Consider the following 18903-nt stretch of genomic DNA (forward strand, 5'->3'; position numbering starts at 1 on the left):
CAAGCTCTGTCTTTCCAATGTTGAGATGGACAGTCGTCAAGGCAACGGCATCGAGTTGCAAAAATGAAAGCTAAAAAACTAAATGAAAAAGTCATAGTAGGGTGTGTGGTAGTAGTAGTAGTAGTAAGTGCCATTTTTTTATTTCCTTGTTAATAAGTGAGCCATATTCTATCCATATAGACAACATACCAACATAATCAGGACATTATAATTATATATGAGAGCACTTTACATAAGGCCGCCATCCTTGTAAAAACAACCAAATCCTTTATCAGCAATAAACTTATCAAATTCTGCCCAAAAAGAGTAGGGCGGGTCTTAACAGATTGTGGTTGAGTAAAAAAAAAAAATACTGTAAATAACAGAACGCCAACTGTTGCTGTGAAAGAGAACATTTGGCATGGAGAGAGAAGTAGGTAATGGAATGGTTATGTGAGATATCAGAGCAAAGCACTTTTAAAAAATGTTTTCTGTTGTCAGGTTCAGGTTTGTTTATGTGTATGTGAGCTCCCAGCTTCCACCACCTGAACGTGTAAAGTCTGTTTTCTTTGTGGATATCACAGTTAATGAGTTCTCTCTGCTGTCTACACATCTGTTTTCATCTCCTTTGCACCAGTTTCTGAACAGGGAGAGCTCATCTTTAGATAATTGTAAACTAAAATCAAGAGAAAGGGAACTTATTCAATATATTAAAATTGTTATATATATCTGCATATTTATTTATTTATCACTTATTTTTCTGCCCAGCTGTCACACCAAATTTTCAAGCCTTTCCAGATGGCTCCTTAATACAGTCAACTACTGAACCAGGCAATCAAAGTGATAATCTGAGAGAAAGCCAGACCTCAGGAAAACACAACACTGAAGAAAGTTTTCCTAAAGAAACGACAGATAACACCTATTATGGCTTTGGGCTCCGACTACCATTTGATTAATCCATTCATTATTTTTTGATCAACCAATTAATTGTGAGAAATAGTAAAAAACGGCCATAAAAAAAAAGGTTAACATTGTGAAATAGTTTACTTTGTCTGACAAATAATCAGTTAATAGTATTGGGCCACTTTAATAAAGTAATATACACTCACAGTTCAGCCACTGTGAATTATAATTAGAAAGGCAGCAACATCTTATTAAACAAATGTTGAGTTTAGTTCACGGGACTTTCCGCAATTCTGTAGAAATATTACAACCCAAAGAGTGATCTAAACAGACTGAATGTCAGAAATAAATCCAATCATTGAACCTCCAACAACTAACGTACACTGTTTCCAAATTATCAGAATAAGTGACAAAAAAACTTTTGTAATATCTGATCAAAACCAAATAATTCAAAAGGGAAACAATGACAATGCATAGTCTTAATGACCAGTATAAGTATAGACATGGGACAGCACAGAAACAAACAAAGGACTCAGCAGACCAAAAACCAACAGCATTCCTTTCTCTTGCACTCCACCTATCAGAGCTTTAGCGATATGCATATCCCTGAATACAGGGACACTTTCTCACAGGATTACAAATGTGTAGCCTTTTTGTTAATTTTTTTTCCACCAAAAAATAAATGACTCTTACATAAATCTAACGATGCTCACTGTCTGCAGCGTGAACAGAATGTTCCACGGCTTTGGAAACATACATTTCCTTCCCGTCATGCAAATAAAGCTTGTTTAAATTTAAATTTGGTAGAGGGAGGAGAAGATGGAGTGGAAAAGAAAGATGAATGGAAGGGGAGAAAAGGGTGAGATACAGAGGGAGGAAGGAATGAATAGGGGAGGGACTCAGAGAGGGAAAGAGGTGGAGGAGAGGACAGAAAGAAGGAGAGGAAAGGAGGAAAGAGAAAAGGTGGAGAGAGAGAGAGGAAGAAAGCAAGGAGGACAGAGAGATCTAGAAAGAGAGAAGGAAGGAAGGAGGTGGGACTGAAAGCAGCAGACAAAACATGAATAATTACTCCCTCTCCTCTTTCATCTGGAGGCTTAAGGGCTTAATCTGCCTCTGTGAATGTATGCTCGCCTCCGTGTGTGTTTCTGTGTACACGAGTGAGTCAAGCTGCTGCTGAACCACCAGATGGCAGCATGCACACACTATTTAATATGTCACACAATTTAAATCTAATTTAGCACTGGAGGAGTTCTTTGCTCTGCAGCACACTGGCAGGGTACTGGAACTGAACTGAACCTGTATGCCTTAATGTGTGACGTTTTCATTTCATTCCAAATAAAAATTCCCCACACTCGCATCAAATAATTTAAAAGCAATCACATCTAGGAAGAAACCAGAGCTGATGTCGAGGTCATTGATAAAGGCAGGTTTTGAGCTTAACGTTACAGAGTAGACGCAGGGGTGTTAAGATACTCAGGGTTAAGAGGAATGATGCACTGAACCACAGTTTCTCCCCAAGGAAATGTATGTTTCCAAAGCCGTGGAACATTCTGTTCACGCTGCAGACAGTGAGCATCGTTAGATTTATGGAAGAGTCATTTATCTTTTGGTGGAAAAAAAAATTAACAAAAAGGCTACACATTTGTAATCCTGTGAGAAAGTGTCAAGTCTTTGTATTCAGGGATATGCATTTCTGTGCTGTCTCCCCAGCTAAGTACTCTCTCATTTACTCACCCGATTTCCACATTCTTTAAATTCTTTGGGGTAATTATGGGAAAGAAAAAAAGGGATCATGGTAACTACACGTTTTTGTGGATGTAATCGTTATTATCTAAACCCAAAGCTGTTAATACTTTACAGTTAAACATAGTCTGTTAAGATATTTTGAAGACTTTTTTTCTGGACGTTCTGACATTCTACAGGCTCTTCTGACAGCGTTTTAGTTGGCAGCTGCCCTGCATGGGCAGACTTGTTGGAAACGCTCTACAAACACATCTCAATGTCCACCGTGTTATGTGTCGGCGATGCTGGCTGCCTGCACTCTAGACAGTGTGACAGTGTGTCGGATGGAGATTACCCTAACTGTGTCTGCCAGACAGTTATCATAGCTGCTTCATCGTTTCCTCTGTAACAAAGACTGACTCTGTGCAGCCTCATCGACACCCTGACTTCAAACCTGATGCTTCTGCTCTGCCAAGCTCAAAGCCACAAAGGTAGGTGCTGTGAATGAGTGTTAGGCGGAATATTTTATAAAGGGAAACAATGATGTAATATTTCGGGACTGAGACGAATTTTTTTGTGCCAATACTCGGTATCTTGAAATTTGATCTTCGGAGTTACCCCGACTAAAAACGGAGACGTATTATGTTTTCCTCCAGAATCTTAATCTTGTCAGTCCGTAAAAGCTTCTGAAACAGAATTTATAAGCTACAACTACAGCCAAATCCATATTGAGAGGTTGGTTTGGGCAGAGTAGCAGCTCATTTAGTCTGAGTAAAGCAGGGCATCGCTTCCAAGCATTCCAAAACAAACGAGAAAGAATCTTTGATCACAAAAAATGTTTGTACTTGTGATAAGATGAGAGCATTCTATAGAAAATCCAAATTTTCAAGATATATTCAGTGTATGAGTAATAAACCTGAATCCGGTTCAAGCCTTCTTTGAGTGTGACGATGTAAACAAGGCCTGCTGCCTGCTGTTCCATAGTCAATGAGCTGTTTGTCAGCTAGCCATAGATTAGCTGTCCCAGACAGTGGAGCCAACAGTGAACAAATGGAGCTGAGACAGATGCGAGCTCTCGGTGCCATCCTTCACTGTCAGTGCGGCCCGATTTAACATCCACAGCTTTGCCACGGCAGATCTCACAACATAAGTTGGCATTCAGCATTTGTGCCAGACGCCTGGGTGAATGACACTTGCTGAGGTAGGAGAGGACTACTGGCACATCATACACACACATAACAGATTTCACACAAAGCTGAATGTGAAGTTCGGAAGACAAAACACCTTTTTTTAAGCTAATGTGGTGTTAATTAAGTTACTTAAAACAAGAATCGTGAGTTTTATTTACAGGATGATTAAAACGTCTGGAATCAAAATGAAAGTGGCACCATGTATGTTTTTCATTTCATACTTATTATATGTGAGCTATTGCTGAGTAAGTGATCTGAAACAAGAGGGTTGTGTTTTTTTAACGGAGGTGTTGACTTTCACAGACTCAATATCTATAGGGCGGCTGTGGCGTAGTGGAGAGCAAGGTAGTTCTCCAATGGTGGTTCGATACCCGGCTTCGGCAGTCGATGTGTCCTTGGGCAAGTTGCTCCCGAAGGTGTGGACTGGATGTTGCATGAATGTTAGTTAGAGTCTGATGGTGGCACCTTGCATGGTAGCCTGTCATCAGTGTGTGAATGGGTGAATGATATGTAATATACTACTGACTGTAAGTCGCTTTGGATAAAAGCGTCTGCTAAATGACTGTACTGTAATGTAATATCTGTTTCATTATATTGAATTCCCTGCTGGGAAAACAACAGTTACCTGACTGGATATTCAATAATCAATAATGATGGTCAGAGTCAGAGCTGTAACAATTACTTGATTAGGCGACTGACTATTAACCTGCATGAATTGTGATAATTGATCAATCACTCATGTCATTTTTAAGCAACAATATCAATTGTTTCATAGTTCTTATTTCTCAGTTGTGAGGAGCTGTTGCGGTGGTAAATCCGTACTTTTTTGGAGTTTTGATCAGATAAAATAATCTATTTCAAGTCACCAAGTGGGGCTTTAGAAAACTGTGATGGGCCTTTTTCACTATTTTATTACAAAGTATTGACTAAATGACGAATCAATTAATCAAGAAAATAATAATACAATTAAACAATAGTGAAAACAATTGTAAGCTGTACCCCTCAACAGAAAGCTGTGCTCTCATTTAATTGAAATGAAATATCAATTCAAATATGTTAAACTAATCAGCATTCAAAGTCCTTTTCTATGATCAAGAGTTTTAAGACCCCGTTTAGCCACAATCTGTCTTCTCTTTATGTACTTGTGTGAGTGATATCTTATAATTCCCTCTGGAAAACAAGTGTGAATTAACTACATTCAGCTCTTGAATATGCATGTGGTGTGAAAACAAAAGAAGTTGTGTTGTAGAAGCAAGACATCTAATTATTCTATTAGAAAAAAGTGCTTATTGTTCTCATTTCTCAAAACCCCCAAAAATCTTTTGTATGCCAATCTGGTTAATTGAGACGACTGCTGGTGGAGATATCAGAATCTATTTGACCCTCTTGCTCATATCTCCGCAGAGGATTGTGGGTCAGAATAATCAGTAAAGCATGCTGGCTTGCATACTGCAAAACCCAGACTGGATGCAGTGGGACATCCTGGTACTTATGGCATAATGCATTTACATACTATATATTTGGACGTACTTAATCTTTTTTTCTGGCATACTAAATAGTATGGTACTATAGGTATTGGAACGCACATTAAGGTTATGGTGGAAATTTCCAAGAAGAAGTTTCAGGAGTGAATGCTCCAGGCTAGGATAAACGAAGGGACCAATTAAAGAAATGAAGAAAGGATGAAGGGCAGGCAAGGATGTCACACTGCTGCTCTTGGACTGGTTGGGATTCATAAAATACTGGGAAGGTGCCTTTTTTTCAAATGCCTCCTAATTTGCACAGGAAGACTTGAAGATAGAGCTCTTGGGGGTGGGGTATATGCGGCAAGTTCACCTGCAGGCATACGTCACAAGCGTGCATCGACAGTGTGTGAGTAATAACTCTCACTGACAGAGGGGGGAAAGATCCACGCCCCAGCTTTAAAACAAGACATTAATAATTAACCCTTAAAATGTCCTTTTGTAGTTGTTTGTGAGGACGAGGCTCACCTTCTCTGGTTTGGGTGCGAGGACTCCCTGGTTGGGGCCGTGGGAGGGCCCCGGCGAGGGCGGCTGCAGCGGACTGGCTGGGTCCCCGTTGAGAAGCGCCGCTGACACGTTGGGAGGCGTGAGGCAGGAGAGAGGGGATGAGAGGGGGAGGAGGGGCCTTGAAGCGGGAGAGGAGAGGGGTGAGGGCCCTAGGCTCGGCCCTGGAGACACCATGGAGTGAGGACGACCCGATTGGCCGGGGCAGCGCGAGGGGGAGGAGCTCTGAGGACGCAGCGGGGAGAGGGCCACCGTGGGGCGCTCTGGGCTTCCAGCAGGAGGACTGTGGACTAAAACAGACACAAACACACGTGTGTTATTATAATCGAGAGAAACTAATAATGAGGAGAGATATGGTATGATAATAATCTATGTCTTTGGTATTTGGCTTTAGCAATATTATAAAAATAAATGCACTTAAAGAGGCGATCCCAGGTTCCAGCATGATGAGGCCAATATCTACCTTATTGGATGATTTTGTGCAAACTTAAGATTACAGTAATGTTTAAAAATGTATAGTGGGTAAAGCAAAAGGCAATTACTTGGCCAACTGTTGTGCTTAAGTTTTAAATGCTTAAGTAAAGGCTGCTGGAGTCTATCTCCAAATGCATTTAGCGGAAGGCAAAGAAAACCAGCCTATTACATAGATACAGTTTACTTATTTAAAAGTGTGGAGTCTTCTTAATGTGTCTTTAAATCATCTCAGTTGTACATTTCTGGTCTGACTAAAACCAACAAATTAGGGCCAATCTGAGAGGATGAGGTAAAAAATTCAAACCAATTTGCTAAAATGTGAATATATTACATCCTGTGAATAATCAAAGCTTAACTCAAGGATCTAACTCTTAATGAACGCCTTGTATAATAAAACAACAGGCTGAGAGGTCCTGAGTTTCAGAACACTTTTCTCAGGCTTCAATGTGTATGAGGTCATTTGGTGCTCATGAGGATAAAAGTACACAGAAACACACACCCACATAAAAATAGAAGCATGTACATATACTCACATAAACACACACACACACACACACACACACACACACACACACACACACACACACACACACACACACACACACACACACACACGCAAACACACACACAAAAAGACAGGGTTGCTAGCCACCTGCTCTTCTACACTGCAGCACTCAGGCAGAAATCCATAGAGAGGCGTGCTGGTCATGTGATAAAACCACTAAACGCCAGAACTATGCACATACTTTATTTTGTAATGGAGACCAGATGTGTGTGTGTGTGTGTGTGTGTGTGTGTGTGTCTGTGTGTGTCTGTTTGTGTGTATGTGAGAGTGAAAGAGCGAGAGAAAAAACAGAGGGAGAAAAGAGGTGGACGGAGAGAGGCATGAAGCTCTGTCATTACGCCTCCATAAAGCAAAAAACAGTGATGTCATTCAGCTGTGTTTGTTCGTTTGTGTGTGAATGTGTGTGGGAGTGCACATGTCTCTGCTAGCGTGAGTTTGTGTGTGTGTGTGTGTGTGTGTGTGTGTGTGTGTGTGTGTTATTCTTGGTCGAGTTCCCACAGTGTGTACTCTTCAGCCTTCCAAAAGAAATGGTCACCATTATTTTCTCAGAGGGAGAAAGAAAGCATGCAAAGAGAAAGAAAAGAAGGGGTTCTGGAGAGATGAATGGACCCTGAGTGGAGAGCAAGGCTGATATGATCTAGACCTTGTACAGACACAGGTGTGTGCGTGTGTGCGTGTGAGTGTGTTGGTGAGAGCTCTTAGTAATGTCTATGTGTGCGGACTGTATGTGCACAGTTTGTACGTTTGAGTGCATGTGGTAATGCTGCAATTGCGCTAAATTATGAGTAGCTGTATGTTCTTGTAACTATTCTGCAGTAATGGCTTATGTTCAGTGATGATTCAGTATAGAGCAGGGGGAAGGAAGAGTGAGGATGGGTGCATAATGTTTGCTTCCAAAAACAGTATCACATGTAGGTTTTCAGACACCTAACAACAAGCATACACCTGCCTCTGGGATCTCTGTGGGTTTTTTTTTAACAACAGTCAAAAGACATGCAGGTTAGGGGCGTCCTCGGGGCATTTAGGGGTTTAAGACGCTGACAATATAATTGCAACGCCCCCGGTTCGGGTTGCATGCCACCCCTCATCTCTCTTCCCTCACTTCCTATCACCTCTGCACTGTCTCTCCTATATTCCTGAAGGCAAAAGTGACTGCAATAAATGCATCACAGGGTTAGGTAAATTGCAAACTCAAAATGTTTCTGTAGATGTGAGCGTGAGTTTGTGTTTTTAAGCCCTGCGTTAGTTGTAGAAAATTGATGAATGGAATAAAAAAAGTTTGATTTTAATAGTATTTTAAAATAGATATGTGGCATATGACATATTGATATACAACAAAAATACACTTTATGGACAAACTAATATATGTTCACATACTTGGCCGTACTCTTGGTCTGGTTTTTGTTTCGGAATGAGATGCTGATTTTGATGTTCCAATGTCGACCAACTTTTGGCCATGTGCTACATTTGAATCCATTAACTGGACCTGAACCTGCTCATTCATTTGGATATTCACTGATCAATATTCTATTAGTCTGTTATAAGGTACCAAGGGGATAAAATGCTGCAAGATGCATAATCTGCACTCTGCTCCTTTAAGCCTGTAGGCCGGTGAGGAGTCTTTTGCACAGTGTGATATCGCAGAACATGGCCCAAAAAATACCAGACAAAGACACATTTTCTTGCAAGTAACTACTGTCTTTCCACTCGCTTAACATTTCCCTGGAGGGATGCAACACGATTTGCTTCCCCTTTCACTTGGTGCCATATTGGGAGGCTTTAATGTGGCTGCTTCTGTTGCAGAATAGCAGGATGTTTGTTTTTCACAAGTGTAGCTCGACTCGTGAGTCACTAAGTTCTCAGACATTTCTAACTTGAGTGCCACTTCGGAAAAGAAGATTAGAAAACGTTTCTTTACTGGGATTTGTTGGGGCTGTGCCATTATGGTAATCAGTGAATATGTGATCCGGATGGATCAATAGACTGTTAAAACAGGAACAAAACTGAAAACAAATGCTTCTGAATGTTTAATGAATCTGGTGCTTAATGATTAAGCCCATTATGTGTATTTGTATCATTGTGTGTGTGTACGTTTCTGCTTACCCAGCTGCATTGAGGTGCGTGCCTGGTTAGCCGTGTGCTGACTGGAGCGCAGGCAGTTCTTCAGCTGGGCGGCGGCAGTTTGCGGAGAGGAGGCAGGACTGGTGGTGTTCACAGAGTTTAGGAGTGGGGTGGAGGGACGAGACGAGGAGGGCCCCGGGGACCCTGGGGACGAAGGGTCACAGTTTTTACTACACCCGCTTCCTCCTCCTCCTCCACCACCTACTGGACTGGACAAAGAAGAGCCTCGAGAAGCACCAACTCCAAACGGAGCCCTGCAGAGGAGAGAGGAGAGAGGAGAGAGGGAGATTAGCTTGTCATTGAATGTTTATACTTGATATTTTTGTATTTCTGTCAGCCCTAGTCACATGTTTTACATTGCTTTAAATTGCTTGTAATAACCACAGACTTTAAGTGACGCAATAAAACCCAAAACTCATTAGAAAAAAACATAAAGGGAACCATAAATGCAAAAATGCTGAATCCTATCTGGGGTTTAGGACAGTTTTGTTTAAGTCTTGTTTAGTACAAAATGTTAATAGACAGTATTTTGTCCATAATAGCAGAGCAGAAAGGGCTATAAAGCTCCGTCAAAGTTACTGACTTCAGCGTTATTATCTGACCGGTGGATCAGCACGACTTAATGTTCCACTGTAACATATATGGAGCTGCTGGCCGCTCAAGTTTCTGTCTGCATAGTGCTGAATGGCAAAACAGTGAGCTGAACATTATTGACTCGACGGTATTCACACTCTTATGGCCGCCCATCGACTTCCTGTCACACACATACAGAGTTATGGTTTTCTCTGTGTGTGTCCTGCATGAATGTGTGTACCAATAGAAACAGCAACGTTATTCACAGATTATTTGATTTGAGGACTGCTTATTGTGTGTGTTGGGCTTGTAAAGGTCGAAACATATATTTACCAGCCGCTGGTACTGTTTTCACCTTGTGAGTCCCTGTGTTTGGCCCAGTTTAGAGTTGCGGATGGTGTGATCATCCCAAATGGTCCCTAGTTTTAGTTGCTTTCAGTAACTTTTAAGACTTCAAACTATTTTATAACAGAAGACAATCATCCTTAACTCCAAAAATCCTCATGAAGCAGCATTTATGCCGTTATAACATGGTAAAAATCTCAAATGAATACAGGATAACTGCAATCCAAGCGCATTCATGAATTCTAATATGGAATCTGATCCAATCAAATAATGCGTATTTTTATCAATCATTATAATAAATTTCACAACAAATATGTAAATATTAAAAATTGCATTTCAAAAAGGCTGTTTGTCAGCGAGTATCGGCCTAACTCAACAATGTATGCGTGTGCATGTGTGCGTGTATGTGTGGGCATCTTTGGCAGCCTCTCATTATCAGATTGAAACATTTCTGAGCTGCACTGCAGACAAAGGAGGGGAGAGAGGTAAGGAAGGGGGAGGGAGGGAGGGAGGGAGGGAGAAGGAGAGAGTATGCTCGCGTAAAAATAACAAATTGCCTCACATTTGATTACTGGCCTGTCCTGCCTCTCTCTCTCTCTCTGTCTCTCTCTTTTTTTCTCTCTCTCTCTCTCAGATTGCATAACTGCAGAATATGAGCAGCCATTCATATCAAGTGGAGAGGGACACCTGCTGTTTTTGCTGCCGTTTCATCTCTTTGTATCATTTTCTCTTTATACGCCTCACTCTGTTGCTTTCTCTTACCATTTTTTTTTCAATTTCTTTCCATCTTTCTCCAACTCATTTTCTTTCTGCGCCCGATTCTGCCTTTAACGCTTTCCCGCCACTCCACCTTCCTGTCCTACACTGCCATATCTTTCTTTTCATCCTCTCATTATCTCTCTCCCTCATTCTCTAGTTTCTTCCTATTTCTATTATTCTAATTCTCCTTTGCTTTCATTTTCTTCCTCTCTCTCTTTTTCTTTGAATGCATCATGGAGCAGAATACAGATTAGATGAACAGCCACTGCAAATGTTCTAACACATACAGGAATAATGAGGGTAATTAAATTGCCAAATATGACTTCAGCACACCCATTTTTCTGTTTTATTTGGTTTTTGCAGCTATGAGTAACAGTGTTGCCAAAAGTAACGATGATGATGATGTTAATCATGATGACGACGGTAATAATCTACACTGAGTTTGTGGTAGCCCAACATTAAAAAGACAAAGCCAGTATCAACTGACTGCTGTTATGTATGTCACAGTGTATTTAAATCAAATTGGAAATACATCAGGTTCGCTATGTCTATTGTCTGAATTTTAATGAGCAGTTAAAACAGTAAGGTTAGATTTTCCCCCAAAAAACAACAGAAAACACATTTTCCAAAAGCGATAGATGGGTCAAACTGATTTTCTCATGTGTTTTCAGTCTAATTAAAACTTCAAAAAGTGTTTTTGTTTCCTAATGGAAAAAGTGCAGAGTTCGCAATTGTTTACAGTCTCTTCAAGGTAAGTACTTATCAGAATATGCTGTCGCTGGTGTGACCAAACCATTTTGGTAGTTTTGGTGAAAGCAAAACCCTGACGCAAAGTGTTCAGCAGAGGCTGAAGCAGGAATAATACAGTATTCTTCAATCTTGCGTTCCCCAACTTAAAGCCGGAAAACGCTGCTTTTTGGGCGTGCCTATGTGACAAGAGGCAGCGTACGTACACAGAAACACAAGTGCCATTACATGCCATAACAGGAAAAATTACACATCTCAGTCTGATCTGTATTCAGGGTCAGTTCAAGCCAGGAAACAACCCCGGAAAATTACAACACAAATTACACCTACTGCGCTACCACTGCCTTTGTGTGAGGACAAAATGACAGGCCTGATTGTACTGCACTGCTGTGTTCACATGACCAAACCAAATGACACAGACGACAAGTGGAGCAAAGGTTTGAAATACCAGCGGCGTATGAAAATGACATGCAATGCAAAAAGAGAAGACTCCCCCTGATCACCACTACCCATCAGCCCTCTCACCTGAATGAGTTAGCTAAACTTACACTTATAGTACATTATAATTGCCACAAGTAGGGGTCGTTTTTTGTTGCAGAGGAACACCCTGACAGCACATGTGGTCACTGTCCCTTCTTCATCTTGGGCAAAGGAAGTGAGATACTGTTCTATAACTGCACACCACCAACAGGACTTGCTTTTATCTGGATGCTGGGATGTTCCTAGGAAGATCTACCACAACATTACCCTCCACCCTCCCCATGCCCAAGCCTGAGCTCACTGACCTGGACACGGGGGTGACGTAGTTTCCCGGGAAGACACCAGAGGCAGCAGATCTCAGCGAGGTTCCTTTGAACCACCCGTCTTGACACTTCTCTGTCACCCGATACATCTCTCCTTTCCTAAGCTCAAGCTCATCAGCCTTCTGGGGCTTGTAGGCGTATAAAGCCAGATATCTGTGGAAACAAAGGCAACAGTCAAATTACAAAATCATTATAAAGTCAGCAGGAAAGCTGGAGAAACTGTTCACCAAATTCCATTTATCTCCCATGTGGATTACCCCTAATGTGTATTATGCAAAGTAAAAGCAAAGCCATTATAAATGCAAATAACTGAACGAATAAAACAAATGAATGTACATTAGCAAATGAATCCTTTAAAAAACAAGAAGACATTTCTTTTGGTGTTTTAAGAAGGCAGGAGAGAACTCCAAATTTTAATGGTATTTTACTTGAAAGCAAATAACTTCTCTGGTATCAAGAAAAGGACTCAAGATTATTCATGACACATTCCTTTTTTTAGTTATCAAAAACAAGTTTAAAGATTACAAGAATTTATTGCCATTTACTTTTTTTTACAAAAGGAAAAATAAGACTCTTCAGAAGTGTATATTTTACACATTTTATTTTTTATACTGAGATGAACAGTGCACAGGAACAAAGGATTAGAGCATGCTCACTGTTGATGCTCCACCAACTGCGTTATGAAACCACCAAACAATATTTTGCTTTACAATAGGATTTCTGTCAGCACAAAGAGAGGAACTGTGGAGGTTGGTCCTCCCACCATATACCATCCATTTCCCCAAGAGTGGCAAAGCAACTGTAGGCGGCAAATGTAAATATGAGAGCTTGTTGTCAGAGATCAGTAATTGATCTCATTTAGAATATAAATTAATTCCATTCAAACAGCAACAACTAAATCTTATTTTAAAGTTTTCGTTAGCGAGGTATGACTACCAGTTTGGACAATCTTATTTGAGTAAACCAGGATTGTTTTCTGAGACAGCTTTTACCTTAACGACTGAATTCACTTACACACTCTGAGTTTTACTGGTGATAACAGTTAAAAGGACATTTTGAGATATAGTTGAGACAAAAGTTTCTCAGGCAAAAATGCTCAACATTTTTTTGGGCCATAATTTACCAGGTAAGTTATCTGAGAATACATTCTCTTTAACAGAGGAATGAGGCCTTTGGGGATATTATAGTATGGAAACCATTAAATATGTTCTACTATGACTGCAGTCGTTTTTCAGACCTCAACAGACCAATACCCAACATTGTTAATATGTTGGGTATTGGTCTGTTGAGGTCTGAAAAACGATTTAACCAGAACCAAAGGCTTTTTGGGACATATTATATTACAATGAACTGTGAACTATATCACATGAACTTTTACAAAAACACGTTTCAGGATCAGAACAGGCTGACTCGTAAAAAAAAACCAAGATGTACGACTGCTTTCATTTTGCAGTGTAACCTGGGATTCATTATATTCTTAATGAGAATTCAAGTAATTTCTGGTCATTGTGACCAGCAGAGGCTGACTGAATGATTACTACCTCCAAAATGATATGCAATCTGATGAATGGGAATAAAATATGTCTTTGTTTACCTGCCCACTAACAGGTAAGCTAATGAATGTAGTACTTAGCATTTTAGTATTTGGGTTTATTGTGTGTATTCCATCTACGTTAACATACAAACAAGTTTCTGGTCATGTCGCTGGGAGACATTCGTAGCACCCAGTGCCAGACCCCGACAGAAGACGATAAGACCACAGAGTAAACAAGCCATATATGCGCTACCTCCCCGTTGCCATGGTAACAGATGTGGGGACCATCTCCTGTCTCCCCATGGCAACAGGAATAGTTGCCAGGTCAAGATGGAAACGTCCGACCTCATCAATAGAACAAACCTACTCCGGACGTAGGTGTGTGCGTGTGTATTGAGTGTATGTGTGTGTGAGAGCCTGTGTGTGTGTGTGTGTGTGTGTGTGCCTGGCACTACTTGGGAGGTGATATTATTAAAGCTGACAGTGTTGCTGTGTTTGCATCAGTTAATAGTAAACAGCCTGGCCCGTTTCCAAAACCACAAACCTAATACTAACCTTGAAACAAGTAATTACTGACCAAATGTCCTTACTTTCCAAAAATATCCAAAAATACCCTTTCAAGGTCTAAAACTCAAATTGGTCCACACAAGGATAGAGGTACAAGAGCACAAACACACACTCACCTTGAAGATACTCGTACTTTTCTGGCAGTTACCTGCTAGATTAATTAAGAGGTAAAATATAGAACAGTCTTGCTCAGCGTTGGCGCCTCACCAACCATCTGGATGTGACTAGTGAGGTTACATTTCCACATGAATTCAATTATGCTTGTGCGTGTCTGTCAGGAGTTTTTTTCCTCTCTTAATCCATTCAAAAAATGATCAACCTGTGAAGTAATTTCAGTCAATAGCTTCCAGCAGCTTAAGTGCACCTGCTTTGTTTGTCTTGAGTACTCATACTGAGTCTTATTAACCATCTATTGTATTATTTGTGGGTATTGTCTGAAAGTTTTGGACAGAGAAGTTAAAAAAAAGCTTCTTGTTGGAATTCCTTGGAAGCTGAGGGGGTTGAAGATGCCGATACAACATCCGTTTTAAATTTTTTTTTTGCATGTCATCCCCATCTCTCCTTCTCCCCTCATGTCCTGTCTGTCCACTACTAAATAAAGTAAAAATTCACAAAAAGCCCTAAAAAAGCTGACACAACAAGCATTTAGCTGCATATATTTTGAACAAAAGATATATCCAGTACTGCAATTGTTAATAAGGACTACACACCTTATTGTTCTTTGTTCATTTAAGAATTTATTTTTCTAATAACAATGCATACATAACTGTACAGTATTGTACTGTGCAGTACAATGCATAGTGTAAGTGATGGCTGTGCTGTTGAAAGCCTTGTTATGAAACACCGATGTACCGTAAGCATCACCCAACTGAGGGAATGGTGTGTGACTATTTTTCCTTTCTGAGGGGGATTTGATCCTTGACCAGTGGAGGAGTAAATGTGGTTGCAGAGGTGGTGGAACATGGCCAATAACACTGGGCACAAAAGAGGAACTATTTTTAACGCTGCCAGGAGGCAGGTTCTGAAATCATGTTTGGCTCTCAGGCACATTTCCACTCTGTTGGAAAACAGAACGGGTGTTTTGGAAGTAAGGAGGCACTTAAAAAAACCTGGTCGCAGGTGGGTGAGCTGACAGCACCCTGACGTGTACTCACATGTTGAGTGGCAGCTGCACCTTGGCATGGGCCAGCAGCTCAGAGGTTATTGATGCCACTTTGGGCGGCACCAGTACCCCTGCCGAGGAGGGAGAGGGACCCAGGTGAGATGCATCCTACGGACACACGGAGAGATAAACACATACAGATCGATTGGTTTCCATTTAAAATAAAACATTACTTGCAATATGTGCCGGCAGCCATTCCAGGCTTTTCAGAACGCATCCTGGGTATTATTCAAAAACACATTTAACTCAGGTGGGAATGCAACCAGAGGCAATAAATGTAAAAGAAATGTGTCTCCAGTCTCCAGCTGTCAAATAGTCACATAGAACTGCCAGAGTGGGTGATTGGGGAATAAGTTAATAAAATCTCGAATAGAGAGAAGCAACCAAAGTGAAGGCTTCCAAAACGTACGTGCTTGTGTCCTGCATATTCTGTGTAAGTATGCTTAGAGCCCAGCCAAGAAATAATATATTGGGCTGATATATCGGCTTATTGCAGATACTGTTATCTGTATCAGCGTATATACTGTATGTTGGCTTGTAAGAAATTGTGTTAACATTTAAACGCAGATGCAAATGTTGAATGCAGAATGTTGTCACTCTTTGCTTTGACACAGTGACACCATTTTGATCGTTACCTATCGGATAATACCTTTTTAAGGTCTTTTTAGATAAAGTGCAAAAAAATTGTGTGAATTATCACATATATATCTATGAGACTATCTACAAGAAAAAAATCCACAGCAATCAGAGACTTTTGTGTTCCAAAGTGTGTTTAGTTTTTTCTGTAGCTTGTTTGATTTCTTTGAATTTCAGTTGCTGATAAAAACAATCCAATCAATAGAACAATGAATGAATGAATTGTTTTTCTTGAATGTCAGTGCCAATTATTTTCATACTGTCAATGTAGATAATGATCAGCTGATCCCTTTGGTCTTGCTAAATAGTGTTCATTGACAAACAAAATCAAGGTTTTAAAGAAGAAGAACATCTGGGGAAGTATAGCAGTTGAAGAAACACAAACAACATATTTTTTTCACTATATACTTTTCAGATTAAGTTTTTACACAGAAAACACAAGATCATTTTATAACATATTATATTTTGTTAAAGATTCAAAACCTCCATCTCACCTAACCTTAACATTTTGCCAACCTTTATAACAAGTACTGTAATACTTATGTACTTTGACTTAAAAGTGCAGTGTGAAGGATTTGGCAGCATTTAGCTGTGAGGTTGCAGATTGCAACCAACTGAAACTTCCGGTGTGCCAAGAGTGTAGGAGAACTACGGTGGCCGATACGAAAACGGGGAAGGCCCAGTCTAGAGCCAGCAATCGTTTTCTCATACCCATCCATCTAAATGTTACACTCCTCAGATTGCTTTTGTCCCCTGTCTTTGTCTTACTTTGTATAATCTCCTTAGCCGTTTGTGCCTTCATGTACTTGTCTGCACTTGTTTTGCAATCACTTTTTCACACATTTAAATTAAATAAATAAATAAAGCTAGTTCTGGGTTACTGTAGAAGAATAGCCGCCTCTGTGACGAGGTCCCACTGTGTATGTAGATATAAGCGATTTATTCTAAGGGAACAAAAATCTGAACAACTCCATTTTTTATGATTATGCACTAAAAAAACAAAAAAACATTTGTGAGTGTACCTGGATGCGTGCAGCAGCTCTGGGGTCAGAAGAGCTGATGAGCACCGGGTGGGAGATCTCCATACTGTGTCTGTTGTTGAGCTGGGCGGCCCTCTGGCTGACCGACAGCGCGGAGAACGAATGCCTCTTCTTGGCGTTTTTCTTCCCCTCGCCTCTCCGATGGCCAGAGCCATTTCCATTGGAGGGGGACGCGCTGGGGGAGGGGCCAGGAGAGCAGGGGCCCAGCGGGGCCGGCTCGGAGCTCGGACCTGGAGCGTTGGTTGGCGCTGGCTTGTCGATCTCCATCAACTGCTTGGCTGTTTCATTTAACTGAGAGGAGAGGAGGAGGAGAAGCAGGTGTTTGACAGAACAAAAGAAGGAAGGAGAAGGGGAGGACAAGAGAAAAGAAAGGAAAAGTGCAGGTGTTAAGATTTCAGTCTTCTGCGGTTCACATCCATAGCAAGATCTCTGGTACTTCGCTCACTTGTTCTTGCTGGCAGCTCTTCAAAAGCCAGCAGCATAACAATTATCACTTACAACAGCTGGTCCAGTGAGCTTCCCTTTGTGTAACACACACTCTGATAATCCGTCTTTGTCAAGTACACACACACTCCCACACATAACATAACCAGCCTTGAGTCAGGATTGTTCTTTCTTTTATCATTGTGGTTTTATCGCATTGTATTCTGGGGTAAAATCTGATTCAGTTATTTCTTTAAGATGATATTATTCCAAGTTTAATTATTTTTTCATACATCAGGACAGATAAGTGTTTAATGGTTCTCCCGAAGGTTTCTCTTTAAGAAATTAAGAACAAAAGTAATTTACACTCTGAAAATCAACCCAATCGTGTGCCAGATTGAATGACCAAATACTTAATTTAACATTTAATTAAACCTAAAAAAATCGTTGACACACACACACACACACACACACACATCCACTACACTCTACTACTTGCTGCTCCCTCATTATGAAGTGGGCCCTGCTAGCTCTCCTATACCTATCCTGGCTCCACTCCAATAGTGGAAAAAACTCCCTTTAGTACAGGACAGCAGAAACTCCACACATCTTCAGTTGCTTCCGATGAAAGCGTCAGCTAAACAACTATCACCTAATGTAATACAGCAAACTAAATGTCCTTTAATTTGTTGATGACAATGTTTCAGATGTAATATTCTGTAACTGTAATGTGCTAGTAAACTGTCATCGCACCCTTTTATAATGAGGACCACAATGGATATAAGCTTTTAGCTTTATTGGTTTTTATCCTCAACAATTCTAATTGCATGTCAGGACTGGGTGATTACATTCTCCTATTTACTTTTAGTATAACCAAATAAATGTAAGAGGTAAACACTACTTCTAGCACGGAGTACACAATTAGGTGTATATATTTAATGGTCTGCTCACAGCTCTGGATTTTAATAATGTGGTTGGTGTTTTTTATTCTTCTTCTTTTTTATTCTCATCAGAAATGTTGAGGAATAAATACCTGGTTTATGGTACCAGAGAGCACTCAGTGTTTCTGTTTGTTTTTAATGAGATGTGCAAAGTTTGTGAAGCCCTGTAACACATCTTTGCTGATTGGTGTAGGTGTAGCTCTTGCATTGAGTTGAAGGTTCTGAAAGAGGTGGCAGAGTAAAAAATAAAATAAAAAGAATAAATATAGACAGTTTTCTCTTGTGTTCCTCAGCACACAGATTTCTCTGATCAAATCCAGTATTTTCGCAGTGTCATATAAATACATTTTCTAATTTTGTGAACACCAGAAATGTGTCTAGTGTTTGGCATT

The 18903-nt window shown here is 40.4% G+C and overlaps 1 protein-coding gene across 1 annotated transcript in view; it reads right to left on the reverse strand.

The window, feature by feature from the left end:
* Positions 1 to 18903, reverse strand: part of LOC129105018 (E3 ubiquitin-protein ligase SH3RF3-like) — an 84089-nt gene that overhangs the window by 2901 nt on the left and 62285 nt on the right. Inside the window, exons 4-8 of the mRNA XM_054615885.1 lie at positions 17130 to 17438; positions 15464 to 15579; positions 12191 to 12361; positions 8964 to 9235; positions 5786 to 6111 (exon numbers count right to left, since the gene is read on the reverse strand). Coding sequence (XP_054471860.1) covers positions 5786 to 6111; positions 8964 to 9235; positions 12191 to 12361; positions 15464 to 15579; positions 17130 to 17438 — 1194 coding nt within the window. The remainder of the gene's footprint in view (positions 1 to 5785; positions 6112 to 8963; positions 9236 to 12190; positions 12362 to 15463; positions 15580 to 17129; positions 17439 to 18903) is intronic.

The sequence above is a fragment of the Anoplopoma fimbria genome, chromosome 16 (assembly GCF_027596085.1).
Source record: "Anoplopoma fimbria isolate UVic2021 breed Golden Eagle Sablefish chromosome 16, Afim_UVic_2022, whole genome shotgun sequence".
NCBI lineage: Eukaryota > Metazoa > Chordata > Actinopteri > Perciformes > Anoplopomatidae > Anoplopoma > Anoplopoma fimbria.